The 25,000-nt window shown below is 35.3% G+C and overlaps 2 protein-coding genes across 2 annotated transcripts in view; both read right to left on the reverse strand.

Annotated features, from left to right (window-relative positions):
* The window catches only part of LOC144957228 (uncharacterized), a 49,606-nt gene extending 31,845 nt beyond the window's left edge, over window positions 1-17,761 (reverse strand). Inside the window, exons 1-9 of the mRNA XM_078888300.1 lie at window positions 17,587-17,761; window positions 15,405-15,562; window positions 12,389-12,811; window positions 9,063-9,967; window positions 7,770-7,868; window positions 6,737-6,881; window positions 4,803-4,945; window positions 3,306-3,418; window positions 1,519-1,678 (exon numbers count right to left, since the gene is read on the reverse strand). Coding sequence (XP_078744426.1) covers window positions 1,519-1,678; window positions 3,306-3,418; window positions 4,803-4,945; window positions 6,737-6,881; window positions 7,770-7,868; window positions 9,063-9,967; window positions 12,389-12,431 — 1,608 coding nt within the window. The 5' untranslated portion in view covers window positions 12,432-12,811; window positions 15,405-15,562; window positions 17,587-17,761. The remainder of the gene's footprint in view (window positions 1-1,518; window positions 1,679-3,305; window positions 3,419-4,802; window positions 4,946-6,736; window positions 6,882-7,769; window positions 7,869-9,062; window positions 9,968-12,388; window positions 12,812-15,404; window positions 15,563-17,586) is intronic.
* Window positions 17,762-23,812: 6,051 nt separating this feature from the next.
* LOC144957229 (uncharacterized) overlaps window positions 23,813-25,000 on the reverse strand; it is a 35,513-nt gene continuing 34,325 nt past the window's right edge. Inside the window, exon 4 of the mRNA XM_078888301.1 lies at window positions 23,813-25,000. This exon is cut by the window's right edge and continues 540 nt beyond it. Within this exon, the coding sequence (XP_078744427.1) occupies window positions 24,695-25,000 (306 nt within the window). The 3' untranslated portion in view covers window positions 23,813-24,694.

Here is a 25,000-nt window from a genome sequence, read left to right on the forward strand (position 1 = left end):
TCGTAACGAATGTGACAATTATCCTGTGGTTGGTAAGGAGAAGGTTAAATACAATTGTATGGAAACTATCAATCAAGAATAAACTTGACCACGAATCAAGACTCTTATATAAATTATCACGCGGCCCAGGATCTCGTGGTACATTAAAGGTATAATAAATTGAATATAAACAACAAAAACAGGCAATAAATAAAATTCTAAATGATATATCAAAGGGAAGTAACTCAAAAATAAAATTAAGAAAATTGTAAGACCTTGAAATGTCAGGTTCGACTATAATCAAAGTAGGCAGTCGGAATGCTAGAGCTTAATTTTGACAAAATTAATTTTTAAGAATATCCAAATTACACAACCTTAATGATATGACGAAGTTGTCAAAATTAAAGTTGAAAAAGAACGGATAAGCGATATACATAATATATCACAGATTTAAATACTTTATTTTTGTATTGTCAGCTGTTAGAACATATTTACCCAAATTTATATTTTTTAAATAATTCCGTATATTCTCATCTTTTAAATGTTGTTGATAACATGATAGAGTAATTATTTTTTCATGATATAATATTTTGCATATCATGTATATTGTGCGCCTAGAGCTATGTTGTATGTGAAGAGCGCAATATAAATAAATTATTATATTATTATTATTATTATTATATTATTATTATTATTATTATATTATTATTATATATATTATTATTATTAATTATTATTATATTATTATTATTATTATTATTATTATTATTATTATTATTATTATTATTATTATCATTATTATTATTATTATTATTTAAATTATTATTATATTATTATTAATTATTTATATTATTATATTGTTATTATTATTATTATATATATTATTATTGTTATTGTATTATTTTATTATATTAATTATTATTATTATTATTATTATTATTATTATTACTATTATTATTATTATTATTATTATTATTATTATTATTGTTATTGTATTGTTATTGTTATTATTAATATTATTATTGTTATTATTATTATTATTATTATTATTATATTATTAATTATTATTATTATTATTATTATTATTATTATTATTATTATTATTATTATTATTATATATTATTATTATATTATTATTATTATTATTATTATTATTATTATTATTATTTTATTTATTATTATTATTATTATATTATTATTATTATTATATTATATTATCATTATTTTATTATTATATTATTATTATTATTATTATTATTATTATTATTACTATTATTATTATTATTATTTTTTGTTAAATTGACATGGAGTAGTGCGTCTATACAGACAGGCGTCAACGAAAGAAGCAACGTTTCGTGTAAATTTATTTCCGACAGAGACAACCCTGTTAACCGCCAAGTACTCATTTTACACCTAATTACGGTGAGAGAATGTCAGTAAAGAGTTTGTTTGTTGTTTTTTTCAAAGACTCAACTTTTATCCGAGCTAGGCTCGAACCCGAACCGAATGCGAGTGTCATACAATAACTAGACCACATACCTCCCAGTCAATGTTGACCATTGTCAGGTCAGCCATATCAAGGCACATTGTTCTTCCCAAAATCAGCGTATCGGCCAGCAAAGGGTCACAGGTCAACAGTTTTGATCGGAGACGGCGACTTATTCTGGATATAGCACGCATGCCGGCGCTCATCTCCAACCTGTCGAATAGAATGGAACGAAATTGAATTCAATACTCTGATGTCACGTTGCCCAGCAACGGCGGCCATCGTGGTTCTAAACAAAGAAAACCGGCACTTTTTAGTCTTCATGCTGGCTAGAACTTGTGATCAGAATATGTAAAAGTTAAAACATGATCAGATTTATAATGGTTTTTTTCCCTCTGGATACGCTTTTATGCTCGTCAGAAGAAATATTTCATAAGGGCGTCCGCCATTGTTCCTATAGTTTAAAGCCAGTTACTAAGTTGCCATGCGTCATTACGAGGGAAGTGACGTTACGACTGTTGAAGTGTATTATCAATCAGACTATAAACGTTCAAGATCACACAGTTTTCTGACACTCGCTTTCGGATCAGAAGCCCCTGGGTTCGAGCCTCGCTCGGCGCATAGTTGAGTCCTTGGAAAAGGCCCTTTACTCACATTCTCTCACAGTACTCGGGTGTAAATTGAGTACCAGGCCGTTAAGCCGCGGTTTGGGTCTAATTATTAGGAAAATCCTTCAAAAAATTGAATTTGTGATTTTGGTGGTAAACGATATTTTATTATCTTAGAAATAATATTATTGAAGTCCAACTTCTTAAAATAGACTATAAAGGCAAGAAAAAATCAGTCGAAAAGGGTACAGGTAGTAAGAAAAGTGTGAAAAACAGAAAGCTAATTTGCTATTTTCTCATTATGTTATTATTTTTCCAAGGGGTATGTATATGGTATCAAACGTTTATCAGAATCTATTCAATGAAATTGTCTGAAAACTTCCACAGCTATTACACAGATAATCTATTATGTAGCCATAGAGAGATTTATTTTTTTTGATCAGGTATGTATATTTTTAATTATAATCCAAATTATAGTTTTTTAACATCAATTTTGTCATAAAATTTTGATTCTCAACTTTGTAATGTTCTAATAAAAATTCCATAAATCTCTCTTTGGTGACACACTATGTTACAATGTTGATAAGAGGGAAGAATATGGAGGTCATTCCTTCATTAGTTTTTGTGGAACGTTTGCCACGAGATTGTTTTATTTTTTTTTATGCCAGACCCCCAAATTAGGTCGCAAAACGGATATCAACACAGATATTGTATATTTTTCCACCAAAAACGTTCTTTCTTTTAAACCTATAATGATTAAAACCGCCCAATATAGGTATTTAATTATTTTTTCTTAGAAAAGACCCAAACCGCCCCTTAACCCTCTCCTTACAACCTACAGCAAAATCGTCACATTTATCACGACACAATATACGTTTTTCTTATTCAGATTTATTTTGTACCTCACACGCTTTGAAGAATGGTCTTTGTTTAATTAATAAGAGCATAACGTTGTTTTGTAGAGAGCTTGTTTGAGTTTAAAAAATCATTTTTTTTCCTGCTAGTTAAACCTACGATTTTGGGAAAATACTGAAAATTCTTGGTAAGGAAAGAGTTGACAACGATGTTCTGTACAAAAAGAAAAAAAATGTAGTATCGCCTAATAGGCGGCATGTCTCGTCCTACATGTTAAGTGTTGCTTTTGGCCTGGGAACCCTTGTAAAGAGCATTGAGAGTTTCGAGTGGATATTGCGCTATATAAAAACTATCATTTATTTTTTTATGAGACTTACGCGTTAAAAGCTTTAATTTTCTTGAAGTTGTAAAAGAAGGGGATATTGCGGAGTTGATGCATGACTTTCTGCTCAAATTTCCAGCGGTCCAGGGTTTGAATGCTTGGGTGATGCTGTGGACAGAAATGGCAAAACAAACTGGGTCGGAACATAGCCATCGTTAACTTATATCCTGACACTGACCCCCCCCCCCCCCCCCCCCCAAAAAAAAAAAAAAAAATTACGTCAAAAGACACAGCTATGGCCACAAAAGAAAACAAATCGTGAGTTGTAGTCTATTCAATAGTTCAACCAATGGGATCGCTTGTTTTCTTGAGCACCACGAACGACCACTCACGAAGCCGTGCATAAACCTAAAAATGACGTCAAAAGATATGTCCTAGTGGGTCCCAGCGTTAACTCAAAGCCTGACCGTGGCCTTCGTAAAGTTATGGCCTGATACTGACCAAAAAAATGACGTCAAAATGCCAGTCTTTTGCCACAAAAGAAAACAAATCGTGAGTTGTATTCAATAGTTCAACCAATGACATAACTTGTTTCCATGAGCTCTACTAACGACAACTCACAAGGCGGTGCAAAAACTAAATAATGACGTCAAACTGCCAGTCCTTTTGGATTTCAGTATCAGGCTATAACATAACGATGGCTACGGCCTGACACTGACCAAAAAGGTGACGTCAAAAGACAAGTCTTTGGCCACAAAAGAAAACAAATAGTGAGTTGTATTCAATAGTTCAACCAATGGGATCGCTTGTTTCCTTGAGCATCACTAACGACCAATCACTAAGCCGTGCACAAACCTAAAAATGACGTCAAAAGATAAGTCCTACTTGGTCCCAGTATCAGGCTATAGATAGAATGAAGTTGACGTCACTCGGGCCTTTGTTAGTGCTTTTTGCCATCCGCGTTTATGAGTAATTCTCACTAAACTGTATTAACCAGACATTTAACGTTCAAGGTTTCACATAGTTTTGTGTGTTGGTCCGTTATATTTCCGGATGGCAATGTTGTTAGTCAAGCGCATACTATATATAAGCTAACGATGGCTTAGGTCGGAACGTGATCTTAACTCACGGTCAAGTGGTCTGATAATGGATTAGATAGAACGAAATTGACGCCACTCAGCTCTTTATTATTGTTTTTAGCCAACCCTTTTTTATGACTAGTTCTCACATAAATTACATTCATCAGACTATTAATGCTATGCACTTAGTTAATATATACTCATAACATCCGCCACCCGGATATAACGTACCAACTACACATAAAAATGGCTGTCTACGATTAATCAGAAAGAGCTGAGTGACGTTGATTTCGTTTCATCTATACACGTTTAAGGTGACACATTGTTTTGTGTGTTGATACGCTATTTCCGGCTGGCTGATGTTATGAGTTTTTTAAACTAAACTCATAGCATCAATAGTTTTGTAACCTGAAGATCTAGACTAAAGGTGCGAATCCCAAGGAAATTCCATTGGAGAATGTCACAATACTTACCCCTTTGATGTAACGTATAGCATGATTTCGTGACACCATGCAATAATTATGCAAGTCTATTGTCTCTGGCCTGACAACATGCATCAGGTAAGGGGAGTAATTAGGGTTTGATTCAGCCAGATCCGGGGACAGGAATATAAACTCTGGCGATAGATGTTGAAATAAAAATAAAAAAAGAAGAAGAAAAAAGAAAAGTTAACAAAATACATGCATAAATATCTTGGGTACAGATTTTATTTCTGACTAATTTCAATTATTGATGCTTTGATATGGCCCTAAACTTTTAAGAATTATGAATCCTTAGACTCCTTTGAACACCCGTGTTTAATAACATTTAGACACGCTTGGAGTTACCTCAAATCAATGGACACCTGTCGTGAATACGTGTGCTACTTCGAGTGTGTCAGTCTATTTCTAATATTCAGTGAGTATAACGCTTCAACAGTCGTAACGTCACTTCCCCCGTAATGACACATGGTAACTTAGTAACTGGCTCTAAACTATCGGAACAATGGAACAATGGCGGACGCCCTTATGAAATATTTCTCCGACAAGCATAAAAGCGTACCCAGAGGAAATAAAAACATTATAAATCTGATCATGTTTTGACTTTTACACATTCTGATCACAAGACATGAAAAGTTCTAGCCAGCATGAAGAATAAAAAGTGCCGATTTTCTTTGTTTAGAGCCACGATGGCCGCCATTGCTGGGCGACGTTTCCATAACTATCTGCCCAGTGCACGTATTCTTAGCTTTTGAATGTGATCATTATGTGTGTTAAGGTGTTGAGGCAACTGGATGTTTCATTGTGTTGTTGAAATCATTTCTTCAATTGTTAGTTTCTAAATACATTTGTTATTTTTTTAAAAATCTTGATTCAATGTTGTTGGAAGTGACGTTGGTGTACGCCCTCTGTATTTGGTTCCTTGTTTAAACTATCCATCCATCTAGGTTTGTGATGGAATAATATTTTCATTTCGTCAGGACACGTCTTCGAAGTTTCCATATTTGTTTCTTTATTCGCGTACTAACTGGTTGTACACTGCATCTGTCATATACATCCTTATTACTGATTGTGTCTGTCCAATGTACCCCAATAACTCGTCTCAACTGTTTGCGCAGTATCCACTAAACATGCGGTAGAACAGCATCTAATCTCCACAAATGGGGCTATATAACAACACCAACATGCCAAGCCTGTAACGCTCCAAATCAGGACATCGACCATGTGGTACTTCACTGTCCATCAACATCCATAGAGGGCGGCTATCCTGCTATCCACAAAGCTGATGACGACTACATCAAATGGCTGAATGAGTCGCACTTGGAGGTGTGAAGACCATACGACACTACTACTACTAAACATGCTCATAGCTTTTAAAACGAGTCCCCAGCCGACAGCAATGCCCATCATGTAGAACGAGACAAGACAAATGTTGGGCGATTTTTCATCTTTTTATCGACAGAGACAATGCTGTTAAAGGCCAGGTACTCATTCTACATCTGAGTACGGTGAGAGAATGTGAGTAAAGAGCCTTTTCCAAGGAATCAACTATGCTTCGCTGCTCAGAACAAGACTTGAACCTAGGACCGTCTAATCCAAAGGCGAGTGTCGTATCACTAAACCACCTACCCGCACAAAACATGAGTATTTTTCATCTTTAAGTCACTATAAAAAATGACAATAATTTGCAGTTTTCTATGAATGATGAAAACGCGATGTATCAGGATAACAATATCTTCTCCTCAATTCTCGTTCTACTTGTAGAGTGTTGCTTGGGTTGAAACTCCTTGAAAAGCGCTTTGAGCACTTTTAGTGGATATTGCTCCACATAAAATGCTTAAATGAGCGTTTATATAGAGCAATAGCCACTAAAAGTGCTCAAAGCGCTTTACAAATGCATGTGTAAAAGAAGCTCGGTTTCACATTACCCAGATCGGAATGGTCCAAGACTTGCAGGATACGATCAGGGTCGACGGAACCAAGGATTCTGTCGAGTCCGGATTCCTGGCTGTTCCGTAGCCTGTTGATGTCTGGTAAGGAATGAGGTCCCACCGATACTGAGGTTCTAGTATCCTGGTAAGAAAAAAACACACATATTAACTTTAAAAGTGTGTCTGAAACAGTGACTGATCAAATAGACAAAAAATGTGGCCAGCGTGGCTCAGCGTACGTTTGCTTCATACCCGAAAGGTGCCGATTCGACACACGTCGCTGCGTGTGGTCTTGAGCAAGTCATCTCGCCCTACTCAATTTGCGGCGCTGCACGGTCTGACGTCAGGTTATTCAAGTCTTCTTGAATAGACCTAGAGACAAATTTCCCATGGATGAATAAAAAGGAATTGAATTTTTAAATAATTTTAATTTTAATTTCAAGAAACATCACCCAAACGTTCAGCGTCACAAATAGGACAGCACTGGTATGAAATAAAGATCTGAAAAAGTGTCAAAATGGAAATACAAGATGCTAATAGAAACACTGAATATTGACAAATAACAATAGGATGACAAAGAAAAGCACTGAATATTGACAAATGACAAAAGAATGACTAAGAAAAAAACGGAATATTAAAACAATAACAATAGGGTGACTAAGAAAAACACTGAATATTAACAAATAACAGTAGGATGATTAATGGAATCACTGGATATTAACAAAAATCAATAGGCTGGCTAATGGACACATTGGGCATAAACAAATAACAATAGGAATATTAGGATGACTAAGAAAAACACTGACTATTAACAAAGAACAATAGGGTGACTAATGGAAATGCTGAACATTAACAAATAGCAATATGATGGCTAATGCAAACATGAACATTAACAACTATTAGTATATGGCTAATGCAATCGCTGACCATTAACAAATAACAATAGGATGACTAAGAGAAACGACGAACATTAACAAATAACAACATGATGCCTAATGCAAACACTGATCATAAACAAAGACTTTCTTACAACAGACTGGCTCTGGTCTGACACCGTCTTGGTGATAGGCATGGTTTGGTTGGATTGTCCTTTCCCTGAACTCATTTCGTCAGAGGCCATTTCCGTGGGCTTGCCATGGGAGAGAAGAAGAAATGAACGTGAAATGAACGAATCATTTATTGTTTGTTTATTTGGGTCCTTGTAAACTTGTTTTGGTAGTTGTTTTGTTGGGGATTTTTTAGTTTCATTTTTTTTTTATCTTTTTTTTATTTGTTTTTTTGTTTTGTTTTTTTGTTTGTTTTTTTCTTTTTGTTTCTTCCATTTTTTGGGGGTTTTTTGTTTTGTTTTGTATATTTTTTTGTTTGTGTTGTTTCATTTTGGTGTATTGTTTAGTTTGCCTTTTGGGTTTATAAAATGTAGTTTCTGCTTTGTTTTTTGTTTTTTTTTTTTTTTTTTTTTTTTGTTCTATTGTTTTTTATTGTTTTGTGTTTTGTTTTTTGTTTTTTTTAATCTTATTTGTTTTGTTTTTTCAAAGTTGGTACATTCGTCATTCCTGCCGAAAAAGAAATTAGCATTTCTAAAAAAAAAATTATGAAAACAAATAAACTGAAGTTAAAATGTAGCGCCTGTGCCTTCCTTATCTGTGAGGGGAAAAAAACTTATCCGGATCTCTGACGAAAATTGAAAAATATATCTAATGTTTTAGGAAAAACAAAATTTTATCCCTTTTGTTCCAAACTGCGTCCAAGTATAAGCCCTTTTTGTTGCCGTCTGGGGTTTCGCGTTCGAATCTAATCAAAGGCACTTTCAATTTTTACTTGGGCAGGATTATAAACCTCGATTTTCCCACTTGAATAATACGGATGGTTGCTGTTGACATCGGACAACTGCTTGATGATGATGAATGAGATATATGATGATAGATGATAATAATAATAATAATAATAACGATAATAATGATAATAATAATAATAATAATAATAATAATAATAATAATAATAATAATAATAATAATAATAATATAATAATAATAATAATAATAATAATAATAACATAATATTGAAGATAATAATAATAATAATGATAATAATAATAATAATAATAATAATAATAATAATAATAATAATAATAATAATAATAATAATGATAAATAATAATAATAACAAATAATAATAATAATAATAGATATATAATAATAATAATAATAATAATAATAATAATAATAATAATAATAATAAATAATAATAATAATAATAATAATTTAGCACTTGTGTATAACGCATTACCATGACTAGGAATGAACAATTCATATGATGTACTCACAATGTGCTCATTGACCACGGAAAGCCGGTTTGCTTGTTGTTGTTGTTGATGTTGTTGTTGTTGTTGATGTTCTTGTTGACGACTCTCCAAAAGTCGAATGGCCTCTCTGATGGGATCTTGGCTTCCGGTGGCGTAGAAATCCCTTAGGAAACCAGACATGAAGGGAAGGGTGACGATGTCCGCGGAAGATGACCTTGACCCGGTGTCGTTTGACGGATGGCCGTGTGCTCTGGGATTACTACGCTGCTGCTGTTGTTGTTGTTGCTGAGGATGGTGTTGATGTTGAGGATTATTGTGAGGATGATGATGTTGTTGATGATGCGGCTGATGTTGGTTGTTGTGGTGGTGGTGGAAGTGGGGATGAGGATTATCGTTGTGGTGAGGATTTTGTTGTTGTTGGCGAATTCTTCGCCCATCATTTTCATCATTTGGAATGCGCTGCTGGCGTTGTTGCTGTTGTTGGTGTTGCTGGTTTTGCTGCTGCTGCTGATGATGATTATTTCTTCGAAGTTGTTGGGGGGTTTGTAAATGGTTGTTTTGTATCGTAACGATATCCTGTTGTTGTTGTTGTTGTTGTTGTTGTTGTTGTTGTTGTTGTTGATTGGTGGTTGTTCTTCCATGATTATGGCGCTGATCCCGGTTTTCCTGTCGTTGCTGGGGTAGCTGGTCAAAAGGTCTCATGGGTTGATGAAGGTGGTGGTGGTGGTGGGGTGCTGGGTTGTTGTTGTTGTCACGACGAGCTGGATGGGCGGTTCCAACAACAGCTGCTGCTGGGTTCAGCGTGCTTGTGTTAGGAATTGTAAGGTTGAGAGGAGAGATGTTATCGGCGGACAGAAAAGTTGGACGATTTGTAGATGGTCGTTCTTGGATGCTAGGCGGGTCTATCTCGCTAGAGGTGGACTGGTCTGATGGCCAATACAAAACGACGATATATTATTTGGGGGGAAGGGGAGGGAATACTTTATAGCAATTATCATTGTGACTGCCACCATCATCATCATTAACATCACCATCACCATCATCATCATCATCATCATCATCATCATCATCATCATCATCAACATTATTCATATTATACATCATCATCATTCATCATCAATCATCAACCATATATCAAACATCACTCATCGTCACATCATCATCGTCATCATCATCATCATCATCATCATCATCATCATCATCATCATCATCATCATCATCATCATCACCATCATCACCATCATCATGATCAATACCAACATGATCAACATCAACAAAACACAAACAAAACCCAGACAATATCAGCACCATCATCTCCATCACCGTCAGCATCATCATTACTATCATTAGCATTATCATCTTTTTCATCTTCAACACAGATAAGATACCTCTTTCAAGAAGTCAGTATGATACTGAGACGGCACATATGTAATGGGCAGACAAGTAAATTATTTATATCAGCCATATCCTACTCTTCAAACTAATGTAAAAGTTGGTCCCTTTTATCATAGTAATAATATGATGATATAAAAGCAGCTCGTCTTGTTGATAAGTGACTGGTATAGCAACGGTCTATCTCACAGATTACGTGGTCATGTGCAAATTTGAAAATTACACTTTATTTAAGATCATGTGATGACCAAACGAAAATTTAGGAAAAAGATCAAGAACAAAATTTGGTGATAGATCGTTTGCTTGTTTCGGCCCCTTAGATTTGGAATGAACTTCAGCGTGGTCTGAGGGAGTACAAGTCTTTGCCTGCCTTTAAAAAGAATCTCAAGACACATCTTTACTGTATTTGCTTTTATTGACGCTATGAACCCTTGATTTGGCTATGAATTCATTACATTGTATATTCTATTTTTTTATTCAATTTTTTAAATTTATATTGTAAAGTGCCCAGAGCTTGTGTTTTACACGAGAATGAGCTCTGTATAAATGTGTATTATTATTATTATTATATTATTATATATTATTATTATTATTATTATATTATTATTATTATTATTATTATTATTATTATTTATTATTATTATTATTATTATTATTATTTATTATTTATTATTATTATTATTATTATTATTTATTATTATATTATATCATTATCATTATTATTATTATTATTATTATTATTATTATTATTATTATTATTATTATTATTATTATATTATTATTATTATTATTATTATTATTATATTATTATTATTATTATTATTATCATATTATCATTATTATTTATTATTATTATTATTATTATTATTAATTATTATTATTATTATTATTATTATTATTATTATTATTATTATTATTATATCATTATTATTATTATTATTATTATTATTATTATTATTATTATCATATCATCATTATTATTATTATTATTATTATTATTATTATTATTATTATTATTATTATTATTATTATAGTCAATTTGAATGTTTTAGCAACACACGCCCTACACCGTAACACGTAAATATCACAATCTTCTAGAATATGTTTGGATCCTTTGTGACGTGTACAGTTAACTGATCAATAACAGCGTCACATTACTACTTACTAATAATACTATGGGGGGCGAAGTGGCCGAGTGGTTAAGGCATTGCACTGTGACCCGGATGACCCGAGTTCGAGCCCCGCTTCAGGCACTTTCGTTTTTTTCCTTGAGCAAGATTATTAACCCCCAATTTGCTCACTTGGACAACATGGGTGATTCCTGTTGACATCAGACATCTTGTTTGATGAGTTATCTATATTCCTTCGTGGAATGCCAAGGCGACGATATCTTATGATATCGTGGCGCAAAAGGCATAATTTTTTAATTTTTTAAAAATAATACTAAAACACATAGCATATTTCCTTTGCTTGTTTACGCGAAGAAGGCCAAAAGACGAAACGTCGTTTACTTTGTTTTATATCTTCTATAAGAGTCATTTTTACTCCATTTATTTTACTATACATTTTACTACTTACTGTACTGTGACCAAAAAAAAAACAAAAAACAAAACCAAAGTGAATATTTTGAGCCGACAGAGGCTGTATGCAAAAAGTATTGAACAAGAGTCAATCAGCTTTTTAAAAGAACAAAATACTTACTATGTAACATTTTGGACTGAAACCCTTCTTTAACCAACATTAAAAACTATTTAATTGATAACATTCCACGTAAAAACTGAACAAACAAACAAACTTGAGCTTTTATATAGCTCTTTGAGCACGTTTAGTGGACATTGCGCTATATAAAAGCTCAAGTTTTTTGGTTTTTTGAACGACGAGTTTTCTGGCCAAAATCTTAAAAATTAATTTTTTTTTTTCCAGATTACGGCAGAATAGTAGTTGCAAATCCTCACCATTAACAGTAGGCGTTGACCTTCCACCTTCTCTGGCTGACATGTGTCCTTGACCCTCCCGCTATCAGACATCCAGTCCCTTTTAGTCCGTTTGGGTTCTTGGCTTTGCTTCAGATGATAACTTCCAAAACATCAAACTTTTTTTCTATAGCCTTCTACTTTACACTTTTTCCAATTTTCAAATAAGAGGAAGCACGTTTCAATTTTAGAGAGTTCTTTTTCCTATTTCGAAAGCCTATCTACAAACAGACAGCTAAATGTTTGGAGCTTGTGTATAGTTGTACTCGTATTTTAATAATAATTGTTTTCCTTATTTCTCGAGTACAATAGTTTCTTTCCAATAATAAAGAGTTAGGAGTTAGACAATGTTAGATATAATAAAATCGAACAAAACAAAACAAACAAAAAAATGTCCAGATTTATCTGAATATGAGATTTTGATCATTTTTTTTCAAACGAAATTTGTTTTAGTTGAATCAAATTTTATCCATCTTATTGCTAAGAAAAAAGTATTCGTAGAATGGAAATTTCTTGTAATTGTTCGGATTTAAAGTTTCAAAGAGAAATACTTTAAGCTCTTGTGATCAATTAACAAATTATTCATCCAAGGACCTTTTTGGTAACAATTTCAAATTCAGTACTTGTATTTAGCAATCCTACTTTTCATAGTGAATTGATGCTTTTGGGTGAATTCAATCAGCTTAGGGTGCTATGTCTGGGGCGAATGAATGGGAGTCAAAAATGAGAATCGGAATAATGACGTCTGAGGGTTTGTTGTGAGGACCGTCTTCTTGCGTTTTCAGCAGGACTCGACGGTAAAGGCGGATGGTTAAGGTGTTGTTGGCCTGGTCGAAGGCCCGCTGTATGATAGTGTGCTGGAGCTGGGGGTGGTGGAGGAGGAGGTGGTGGGGGTATCTGTGGTCTCTGAGGCGGAGGGACGAAGAGAGGTCGTTGGACAGACACGTGAATATCGCTGAGGCTTTGCCTGGAGGATAAGGATGATGTTTCTGGGGAGAGTTGCCTTGTCTGAGTGCTTTGGTCTGTCCCTTGAGCCTGTTGGTTTTGTTGTTGTTGTTGAGTGCTGGTTGACGGGATGTCAATAGAATCGGGTTGACTTGGCACCGTGGTTAGATCTTCATTTTGCTCATTGTGTGAACTACTTGGTATCCCAGACGAACCATTTTCGTATTCATCATTTGATGTATAACCATTCTCTTCGACTTGATGGTCGCTTATATTTTGGCGTAAGGGAGAATGTGGTAGATTTTGGTCTTGATGTCTATTATTTTCTGCCGCTGCTAATGCTGCTGCTGCTACTTCAATCTCATCGAATCGCTGTGGTCTCAAGAGCTGCTGTGGTCGACCATTTTGTTGCGGATGCTGTTGCTGTGGTTGCTGTTGCTGTGGTTGCTGTTGCTGTTGCTGCCGCTGTTGCTGCTGTTGCTGCCTCTGTTGTAGTCTCTGGTCATTAAAGTCTTCCCTATCTCGAAAGTTCCTTATATCATCGAGCACGTGGCGTGGGAAGATGCCGTAAGGTGGGTAAATTTGAGGGTTGGGTCTGCTCTCGAAAAGTGGAGGGTTAAAAATTACCATTCGCAGCCTGACGCCGTGAGGGGGCGGTAACAAGGGTCCGAACTGCGGTCTTGGCTCATCATCGGGTTCGTCAGTCTGGTTTAATAATTGCTGTTGTATCTGCAGTTGACGTTGCTGCAATGACTGTTGATTCTGTGTTGGCCTCAAACGCCTCCTGCGTCCAGGCACAAGAGGTATCTGCTGCTGATTCTGACGAGGCTGCTGCTCCTGTTGTTCTTCCTGTTGTCGCTGCTGTCGTTGCAGTTGATTTGTTTGTTCTTGCTGCGATACCCGAGGATCTCTTAGTTCTTCCTCTTCTTGCAAAGGATGCTTGCTTTCGACCTGGGTCTGTCTTTGGATATTAAGATCTTCGTTCGGTACACTATCCCTATATCTGGCGGAAGTTGATGGGGTATCGGAGTCGTCCGAGGCTGGATTGAGTTCGTTTATTCTGTGGAGGATCACCCGCTCTTCTAGAATGACTTGGGCATTTTCTATGCTGAAATCACTGTCAGCGGAGGAAGACGGGGATTTGTCGGTAGAGTACCGAGAAGCATCTTCTAATCTACTACCTCTGCATCTACTCGTGTCATCTGAGCTGAAGGTTAGGTCAGTGCTGGTTACATCGCTCGTCTGTCTGCTTGAACGGCCTGGTGTAGTCGTGTGTTCCGAACTCCAAGGGAAAGGGATTTCTACATTAATCAGCTCCCACTGTTGAACGTGGGGAGAAGGATTTGCAGTCTGATAGGAGGTATTCGCTAGCTGATCTGCTGCATTGGTAACATTTCCAGCAGTATCTCCGATTATTCTGATGATGGCAGCGCGCGCCAAAGACGCGAGAGATGATATAGAATAACTTTGAGCTGAATTGCTGTCGGCAATAGAACCACCGTTTACCTGAGCGCTGTTCTCTGGTGTATCGTGGCCAGCCCCCAACACATTTAGAAATTGGTTTTTCGAGGTATCACTGCTACCTTCGTTTTCAACAAAGTTTACATTATCACTTTCGTGCAAGCCTTGTAACGAAGCGCTTTTTGCTAGTATGTTATTGTACAAGTCTGGGAATTCGGTATCGGAATCGTCCGAATCGGAGGACTCCTCTGGCGTGTTTTGAGCAGATTTAATTGTACCACCATCGGGGTCCGAGGCGCGGGGCATGGGTGGGTCTGCCAAGTAGTAATTGTTTGATGTTTGTATTAAGTAATTTATACATCTGTATCATTTAACCATTTGTCTGAAGAATTTAAGGTTGGTGTGATTTCTTTTCCTCTATTTGTTTAAATTAATAACTTTTTTCTCTATCTCTCAATTACAACTTCCATGATATCCTAGTTATTTCTATAATAAATACATCTTTCTTTCGGGGTATTATGTTTGTTTGTATTCGTTTCTTTTTTTATATATGTATGTATTCTTTGGTTTTGCTGTTGTTATTCTTTCAAACCTTTTATAACTCTCTTCAAAAATATTAAGTACGACTTTGAGTTGAAGTCCTTTCGCCTACTCAAAGAGTCAATGGAATTTGAATAAATGGCCGATGATTCCATTCCATTGGACCTTTCAAAGGTGCATAAAGCATCGTTTTCACAGACTTGGACTTGGCTGAAATAAATGAAAAAGTAGAATTATATATATTTTAAAAAACTCTAAACTCTTGTCTTCACAATTTCAGACACAGGTTCCTAATCGCTGCAACAATTTACAAGTGCGCGGTGAGAGCATGATTTAAATGCTTCAGTTTCCAAAGACAATGGGATTCAAACAGCCGAGGAATCGTCATGAAGTTTCAGCATACATGGAATGGAATGGAAAACGCAAGAAGGCAAAAAAAAAATATTCTTTTAATCTACCCCCCCCCCCCCCCCCCCCCACGCACGATTTGATTTTGTAAGTTCTGTTGAAAGACAGTTTGGTTCTTTATTTGTTTGTTTGAAATATTTTTTTATAAAACGATTTGTCATCTGTCATCTTTTACTTTTAGTTATGGAAGCTATATGTGGTCTAGTGGTATGGCACTCGACTTCGGATTGAAAGGTCCTGGGTTCGAGCCCCGCTCTGGGCGACGTATAGTTGAGACCTTGGCAAAGTCTCTTTACTCACATTCTCTCACCGTACTCAGGTGTAAAAAAAAAGATGAAGTATCTGGCCGTAATTCAAAGGCAGGAAGATAGGAACCCAATGTTCTAAGTGTTATAAACATGTCTGCAAAGAATATTTGTCTATCTTGTGTGAGAAATGTCTTCAAGAGTGATAGTGAATGTTATACTATACGCAGGTTAATGTCAAAGTAGTATTCTTACTTGTATTATTTTTTTCTTTTGTGAAACTGATGTATTTTCCATTTGAAATTATATATTTTTCACTTTAAATGTAATTCGTGTTAATAACTAAATGTACTTAAAAATATCTCATCAATCTGTTTGTACTGCTGTTACTGTTATGCATCCCTCCTTTTTTCTATGTTAAAGTACAAGGGTGCATTGCATCTTATTTTGTTACTGAGTGCATTGCCCCCAGCAGGGATTGACTTGTGGTCAAAATTTTGTTACTGAATAAAATTTTACGTTCTTTGAAAATAATTCATATAATTTGCATATATGTATTTATGACCACTATGGAAACGCTCATTCTGAATTTTAAGGAAAAATATTGATTCTACAGTTGCTTGTCTGCAGTGTTTCATTCATCCTGTTTTGTTGATAAAGGGGAAACTCTAAACGTCCACAATATCTGTCTTCGTCTAATAAATTGAAGCTTACTATTCAATAGATAAAATGAAGTTGACGTCACCCAGGTCTTTGTTATTGTTTTTTTGCCTTCCGCGTTAATGAGTTATTCTCACTAAACTGTATTAACGAGACAATAAAAGTTCATGGTTACACATAGTTTTGGGGAGACATTCCGAAAGCTCCTAGCGCTGGCATTTCTTTCAATTTGTATTTTCACCGTGGGTCTTTTGTCAGACGTTTATTCATTTAATTTGTTATCATATAGAAGCATTTTAAAAACTCTAGAACAAACCTTGATTGATTTGTGAAAGTTTAAAATTTCCCAATTTGACCATTGTTTTGATTCTCGCCGCCATTTTTATTTGTGAAGTATTGAAAGGAAGTGCAAAAGTCCTTGAGTTTTTTTCTTCTATTAGGGTTAATCATAAGTCTTAGCAAATGTGCTAACTCTCGGGGTCTTTGTTTTTCCTATTAGGGTTAATTAAAGATACTAGGTTTTATTTTTTCTGAGGGTTAGTCGAGAGAATATTTAAGTTGCCTCCCTTAGCACTAGGAGCCTTCGGAAGGCCTCCCTTTTTTTGTGTGTATATACGTTAGGGAGGCCTTCCGAAAGCTCCTACATCCCCAGTATTCTTGTTCTAGTAGGATGTTTGGGAGGGGGGGGGGGGGGCTTCAAAAAAAAGTTTTCCCCCTCCCAAACCCCCTACAAGAACATTATAAAAAAACAAGAATACTGGGGATGTAGGAGCTTTCGGAAGGCCTTCCGTCCGTGATACTTCCGAATGGCAATGTTGTGAGCTTCTTTATCAAGCGCATACTATCTTGAATCATATTTATCGTTATTTTGACTCATGTAGCACCTCAAGATTTTAACATAATACCCCGTCCACCTTTTACCTTTCTCAGCTCACGTAATGAAACAAAGGCGGATTGAATCTTTATCTCCGCAGAAGAACTGTCACGTGACTCAATAGAAAGCATCTCTAGAATGATCAAAACAGCTCGCCATTTTCAAATCCTTTTCGTCTAGATGTAAATAGTAATGGTCATATGGAACTAGAAATGAAGCAACATTAGCTATTAGCTTCCGTTCACTAGTGGTTCACAATTCACAAATCAGCGAATCAACATAACGCGATTTTTTTCTGTCTGATAGAAAAAAAAAAATTTAATGGTGTGTACATTGGCGGAAGCAAAAAAAAATTTTTAAAACTTGAGCTTTCATTCTAGAGTAATATTAGACTATTATTATTATTTATTATTATTATTATTATTATTATATATTATTATTATTATTATTATTATATATTATTATTATTGTTATTATTATTATTATTATTATTATTAGTAGTAGTAGTAGTAGTATTATTATTGTTATTATTATTATTATCATTATTATTATTATTATTATTATTATTGTTATTGTTATTATTACTATTATTATTATTATTATTATTATTATTATCATTATTATTACTATACTACTACTACTACTACTACTACTACTACTACTACTACTACTACTACTACTACTACTACTACTGTTACTATTATTGTACTATTATTTTATTATTATTATTATATTATTATTATTATTATTATTATTATTATTATTATTATTATTATTATTATTATTATTATTATTATTATTATTATTTGATATAGCGCCAGTATGCACAAATAGTGCTCAGAGGTTATTTACAAGTTTTTTGTTTTTTTTGTATCACACAGGTTCATTCATTCGACGAAAAAATCACCACAACAGCAACACACCAAACGTGCTCAAAGCGCTTACAAGGTTTTCCTGGCCAATAGCAAAACTTTACAATTTGGATGTGACATGACGCCTGCTAGGCGATATTACAATTGTTCGACAGAGACATGTTTTACTGCCAGGTACTCATTTTAAACAAAAGTGCGGTGAGAGAATGTAAGTAAAGATCCTTTTCCAATGACTCTCAACAATGCGCCAAGCCAGGCTCGATCCCAGGACCTTCCGAATAGAAAGCGAGCGTCATACCACAAGACCACATAACCAAATGAAAATACGGAAGAAACCCGTCCCAAAACGTCGGCCCGTCTCAACTGGGGTTCGAACTTCAGACGACCCGATTACCAATCAGACATGCGTATGTTTTGTGTCGCAATGGGGACGATCTATAGATAGAATGAAGTTGACGTCACTCGGGTCTTTGTTATTGTTTTTGTCATCCGCGCTTATGAGTAATTCTCAATTAACTGCATTAATCAGACGATACACGTTAAAGGTCACACATAGTTTTAGATAGCATGCGCTTGGCTAAGAAGCTCACAACATTGCCATCTGGAAGTATAACGGACCAACACACAAAACGATGTGTAACCTTGAACGTTTATAGTCTGGTTAATACAGTTTAGTGAGAATTACTCATAAACGCGGATGGCAAAAACCAAAAACAAAGACCCGAGTGATGTCAACTTCAAACTATCTATATTATTCTTCCATGAGCTCGAGGTCAATTAAATGTGCTCAAAATGACCTAGACTACACATTATAAAAAGTGTTAAAAGTTTTCGAAATATCAAACATAAAAATATTATGTCGTTTGATTTATTGGTTGTTTACAACTTTCATAAACAAAACAGCGTCTTTACAATTGGATTCAATAGTCTGATGTCATGGCGACCAGCAACGGCGGCCATAGTGGTTCTAAACAAAGAAAATCGGTACTTTTTATTATTCATGCTGGCTAGAACTTGTGATCAGAATGTGTAAAAGTCAAAACATGATCAGATTTATAATGTTTTTTCCCCTCTGGATATGCTTTATGCTCGTCGGAGAAATATTTCATACGGGCGTCCGCCATTGTTCCGATAGTTTAGAGCCAGTTACTAAGTTACCATGCGTCATTATGAGGGAAATGACGTTACGACTGTTGAAGTGTATTATAATTATAAATAGAACGAAGTTGAGGTCACTCAGGACTTTGTTATTGTTTTTTTTTTTTTTTTTTTTTTTTTTGCCGTGCATGTTTATGAGTAAATCTCACTAAACTGTATTAACCAGACTATAGATAGTATGCAGATGACGTCAGTCAGGCTTTTGTTATTGTTTTTGCCATCCGCGTTTGTGAGTTGTTCTCACTAAACTGTTTTAACCAGACTATAAAAGTTCATGGTTACACAGAGTTTGTGTGTTGGTCGGTTATACTTCCGGATGGCAATGTTGTGAACTCCTTGGCCAATCGCATTCTATCTATAGATAGTTCGAAGATGACGTCACTCGGGCCTTTGTTATTGTTTTTGCCATCCGTGTTTGTGAGTTGTTCTCACTAAACTGTATTAACCAGACTATAAAAGTTCATGGTTACACAGAGTTTGTGTGTTGGTCCGTTATACTTCCGGATGGCAATGTTGTGAACTCCTTGGCCAAGCGCATTCTATCTATAAACGTTTAAGGCTACACATAGTTTTGTGTGTTGATTCGTTATACTTCCGGATGGCAATGTTGTGAGTTCCGCATGAATACAAATCCAACGTTTTTGTTTTGTTTGTAGTAAGCCTCGCAGCGAATGACGCTTGCTGAGAATTGTGTGATTCAGTCATGGTCGATAAGTATAGCTACTCTCTCCATCCATGTTGTTAATTGTTTCCATTGGTCACGGTCTTAGGCCAGAGTTTTGAGACTGTCAAGATCTTGTTGTGACTTTAGTACGGAGGGCACTGCAGTATTTCTTAGTTCTTCAGGGATTAATTCGGTCTTATCTGAATCCAGAAATTTCTGACATGTAGAGATCCTGGTTCAGGTTAGTTACTATTGATGTTGATGGTCTCCCTACATATTTGTTGCCATTAAGGAAATATTCTGTCATTGCAGTTTGGGCTGGGATGTTTTCTTCTCGACGTAAGATGTGACCAAATAGCCTTATTATTGTACTTAGGCATTGGAACCATGTTTTTTCATAGAGACCAGTCTTTGTAATTCTCTCTGGCCAATAGATTCCGATTACACGATATATATATATATATATATATATATATATATATATATATATATATATATAAAATATATATTGAATCGTGTTTGATACAAATATGGTAACTTGACCAAGGACGCAATCCACACCAAAGCCAGAGAACAAACCAAACTAACGTAAAACACAGTCCTGACGATGGCTGATTTGGCCTGAAACATCGATGTCGACTGACTCCAACATTGTGGTAAATATTTATATATATATATATATATATATATATATATATATATATATATATATATATATATATATATATATATATATATATGTATATGTATATATATATAATATATATATATATATATATATATATATATATATATATATATACGTATATTATATATGTAACATAATATGATGTCATAATATATTTTGTATGTATTTTATAAAGCTAGCAACTGGTATTAATTAGTGTTTTGGGGATTAATCGTGAGTCGAGTACAAACAATAGTATGTAAAATCCTTTGTTATAGCAATGCGTTGTGTTAATACTTTTTATCCAAACATGGTAGAATTGAAGATAATGATCTGAAAAAGTGTGTACGAAACAGTGCCAGACAAAGAAAGAAACAAACAAAACAAAAACAAAAAACAAGAAAAAAAAACATCCCAAAAAATGAGCCTGCCTTAAGCCATGGTGATCTTTTGGAATGTTGTTTTTTTTTTTCCCCTCTCTATTAGTATTTCCGGGTGTCTTTTTTTTTTTTTTGGGGGGGGGGGGGTAATTATATTTTTTCAGGATTTTGTTGGGGGTTTTCTTGGATTATTTTTCTTGCATATTTCTTTCTTGCTTTGTTCGGCACTGATTCATACCGTAGCCATCGTTAAGTTATAGTCGGACACTGAAACCCAAAAAGACTGGCATTTTGAAGTCATTATTTGGTTTTTGCACCGCCTAGTGAGTTGTCGTTAGTAAAGCTCAAGGAAAAAGTGGTCCCAATGGTTGAACTATTCTTTACAACTCACGATTTGTTTTCTTTTGTGGCCAAAGACTGGCATTTTGACGTCATTTTTTGGTCAGGCTATAAGTTAACGATGGCGACGTTCATGTACACTTTTTATTTTAGATCTTTCTCTTACACTGGTGTCTGCTCCCTAATTTTCACTGTACTATTCGAAGCTTGTCGCTTACAGTTTGTTTGATTTTGAGGGTTTTACGGCGCTTGCAACACAGTAAGATCATATCAGCGCCAGTAAAAAGGAAGAAATGGAAAAGTAAAAAAGTTATAGAATTACAATCAACTCACTCAGTCCTAGAGATTTTTGCTACTTTTCAAAATGGGAAAAAATGTAAGAAAAATGAGAATGTATATATATAGTTTTATTCAACTACCATTAACATGTAAAAACTAAAAACATTAGCTTTGATACGACGCCTATATTTTGTCTCAGAAAATGAAATGTAATAAATAGGCATGGGGTAAAAGTAACCCGGGTAAACTACGGATATAGTCGGTGTTAGGGTTGAGTGAGTTAAAGCACCCAAGAAAAGGTAAGACAAAGGGGAATTAGTAAACAGATGTAGATTCCAAGAGCACACTATCAAAGTACTTCGTTTGAGATCACCTAAAAGTCTCATCCAGACAAAAGCGCATGTCCCATCTAAGAGGGACACACTCAAATGTTTACAAATCATATATAATATGGAAACAAAGCAATACAGTGCCTAACAGAGAGATGATTTACAAGACAAAAAATATCATCTCCCAAAACTAACTATACATTTGACATTTTCCCTACTCTCAGCAAGGGTATCCGGCCAGGGTCAGGACAAAACAAAGTAATCTCATCCCAAGCCAAACAGAAAGCATGTTGGAAAACAGATAGAGGGAGATAGAAGACAGAAGTACCTCCCTGCCCACTATGGGAGGTCAGGAACCCCACCCAGTTGTCGCTTACAGTCAGTAGTAGTTACGTGAAATCAGCGATTGTCGCTTACAGTGGTACGTGAAATCAAATCAACGACTAAAAAGTGTATTGTATTGAAATAAAATAACAAAACATACTGACTTCTGTTTAAGCGATTCATGCTGTGATACATCGCGAAGAGTGTTTTTCTCTTCGGATAAAACCAACGTGAATTACTTTTATTTTAGTATGGGGCAAGGTGAGCGATGAGACTGAAAGAAAGAGGCGGGAGAGACTGAGTATAGTAAAATATTGAGAGATCACTAAGATATATATACATAAAATGGCTACGGTTGAAAAAAAAATATAATATGGACTCTCTCTCTCTCTCTCTCTCTCTCTCTCTCTCTCTCTCTCTCTCTCTCTCTCTCTCTCTCTCTCTCTCTCTCTCTCTCTCTTTCTCTCTCTCTCTCTCTCTCTCTCTCTCTCTCCTCTCTTTCTTTCTTTATTTCTTTTTCTCTCTCAATAAATAAATAATGTAGACACCAATTCTACAGATTATTCCATGCTCGATATGCTTAAGATAATCCCAACATAAGGAATATTGGCGTCATACAATCCAATTATTTCATCATCCTCTCTGCTGTCCCATTCACATAATATTAATATTATATAAGAAATAAGTTAACTCACTCAATCCTAGAGATTTTTTGCTACTTTTCAAAATTGGAAAAATTGTATTAAAAATGAGCATGTGTATATATAGTTTTATTCAACTACCATTAACATTTAAAAACTAAAAAAGCATTAGCTTTGATACTACGCCTATAATTTGTCTCATAAAAATGTTATAAATAGGCATGGGGTAAAAGTAACCCCGGATATAGTCGGTGTTAGGGTTGAGTGAGTTAAATGGGAATTCGGATAAAATAACTTGACCAAGGACGGAATCCACACCAAAGCAGGAGAACAATAACAATAACAGTGTTGCCAACCATAGCCCATGTAAATGTGCATCACAACAGAGAGCCAAAATGAGTAAGATTTTGACAAAATCCTTTCAATCATTCGAAAACTGTATCTTCTTCTTTCACTTTCACTTTCAGCTTATCCCGCAGTTCGCAGGGTTGCTATAATGAATGCCACATCTCCATGCATCTCGGTTCAACGCATCACACCTTCCTCCAGGCCCAGTTCTTTCATTCATATCATCCTTTACCTTATCCCATCATCTAGTCTTTGGGCGTCACTTTTTCCTGTTTTTCCTTTTTCCGCTATTTGTAATTCCATGTCCTCCCTCTTTCGTCTCTTTACAAGGCCGAACCATTTCAATCTATCTTCTCTCGTCTTTACTGATACATTCTTCACTTCAGTCAACCTTCGAACCCTGCCCTTTATGGGGTGCAACCCGGGTGCAACCCAGCACCTTGTGAGGCGCCGGTCACAAGCCAGGATAAATGGGTAGTGTTTGCTCATGAAGGGCATCCTGGCAGTAAAACTCAAGCCACAACTAATGAATAAATCGAATCCTTCGAAAACTATAATTAGCACTAAACTCGATGATGGGCAATTAGACCATACTAGCAATATTATAATTATTGATAAATTAAATTAATTAATTAACTTACTGTTTATAGACAACAAATAAATAGTACCTATCCACTTCCAGAATCCATTTATAAATCTGATATGACCCACACAGATAATACTATATTGAACTACCTATATGACCGTCCATGGAAACAAACAGATAAAAGTGTTTTTAAGTACACTAAAAGAGTGTATGATTGTTAAAAATTCTTAAATAATATAAAATGCGTAAGAATACGCATTTTTTTTTTAACGTGAGGTTGGCACCACTGGAACAAGCTTACCATGCCTGACTGCCGTGGGCGGGAAATTGAATCAAGACACGCCCGTCATAATCATTCGTATTCTTATCACCTGTTTCGGGTGCAGCTTCATAAGATGCCGAGCATCTGGTGCTATACTGCCAGGTGAAGAAACTTGGGGGGGGGGGGGTGGTTGGTTTACACAACCATACACACAAATGTGCGGCTCTCAGATCAAGAGATTTGAAGGAAAGTCATGCACTATACGTAAGTAACGCTACAAACAAATGCTAGTCTGTTGCATGAAACTCATTCTCGCGGCTTTTGGTCCTTACAGTAACAATACTGCCTCAACTGCCTATTCTTGTCCAGCACGCACCAAGAAGCATCTCCGTACTTATTAATCCTGCTGATCTCCTTCTCCTGGACAGTCATGACGTCATCAGAAACGTGGTGACTAACCGTGGCCTCGAAATAACCTTGACTCGGCTTGGTGTGAAAGTTCAACTGGTACAGATTCTCCTGGTTGAGTTTTTGATCGCTGAACTCCGGAACGAGCCCGTGAGGGTCCTTAGACTTTTTAAACGCGAGCATCTCTTTCTTAGACGACAGCTT

The sequence above is a fragment of the Berghia stephanieae genome, chromosome 11 (assembly GCF_034508935.2).
Source record: "Berghia stephanieae isolate SIO BIC M18660-M18661 chromosome 11, UCSD_Bste_1.3, whole genome shotgun sequence".
In the NCBI taxonomy this organism is placed as follows: domain Eukaryota; kingdom Metazoa; phylum Mollusca; class Gastropoda; order Nudibranchia; family Aeolidiidae; genus Berghia; species Berghia stephanieae.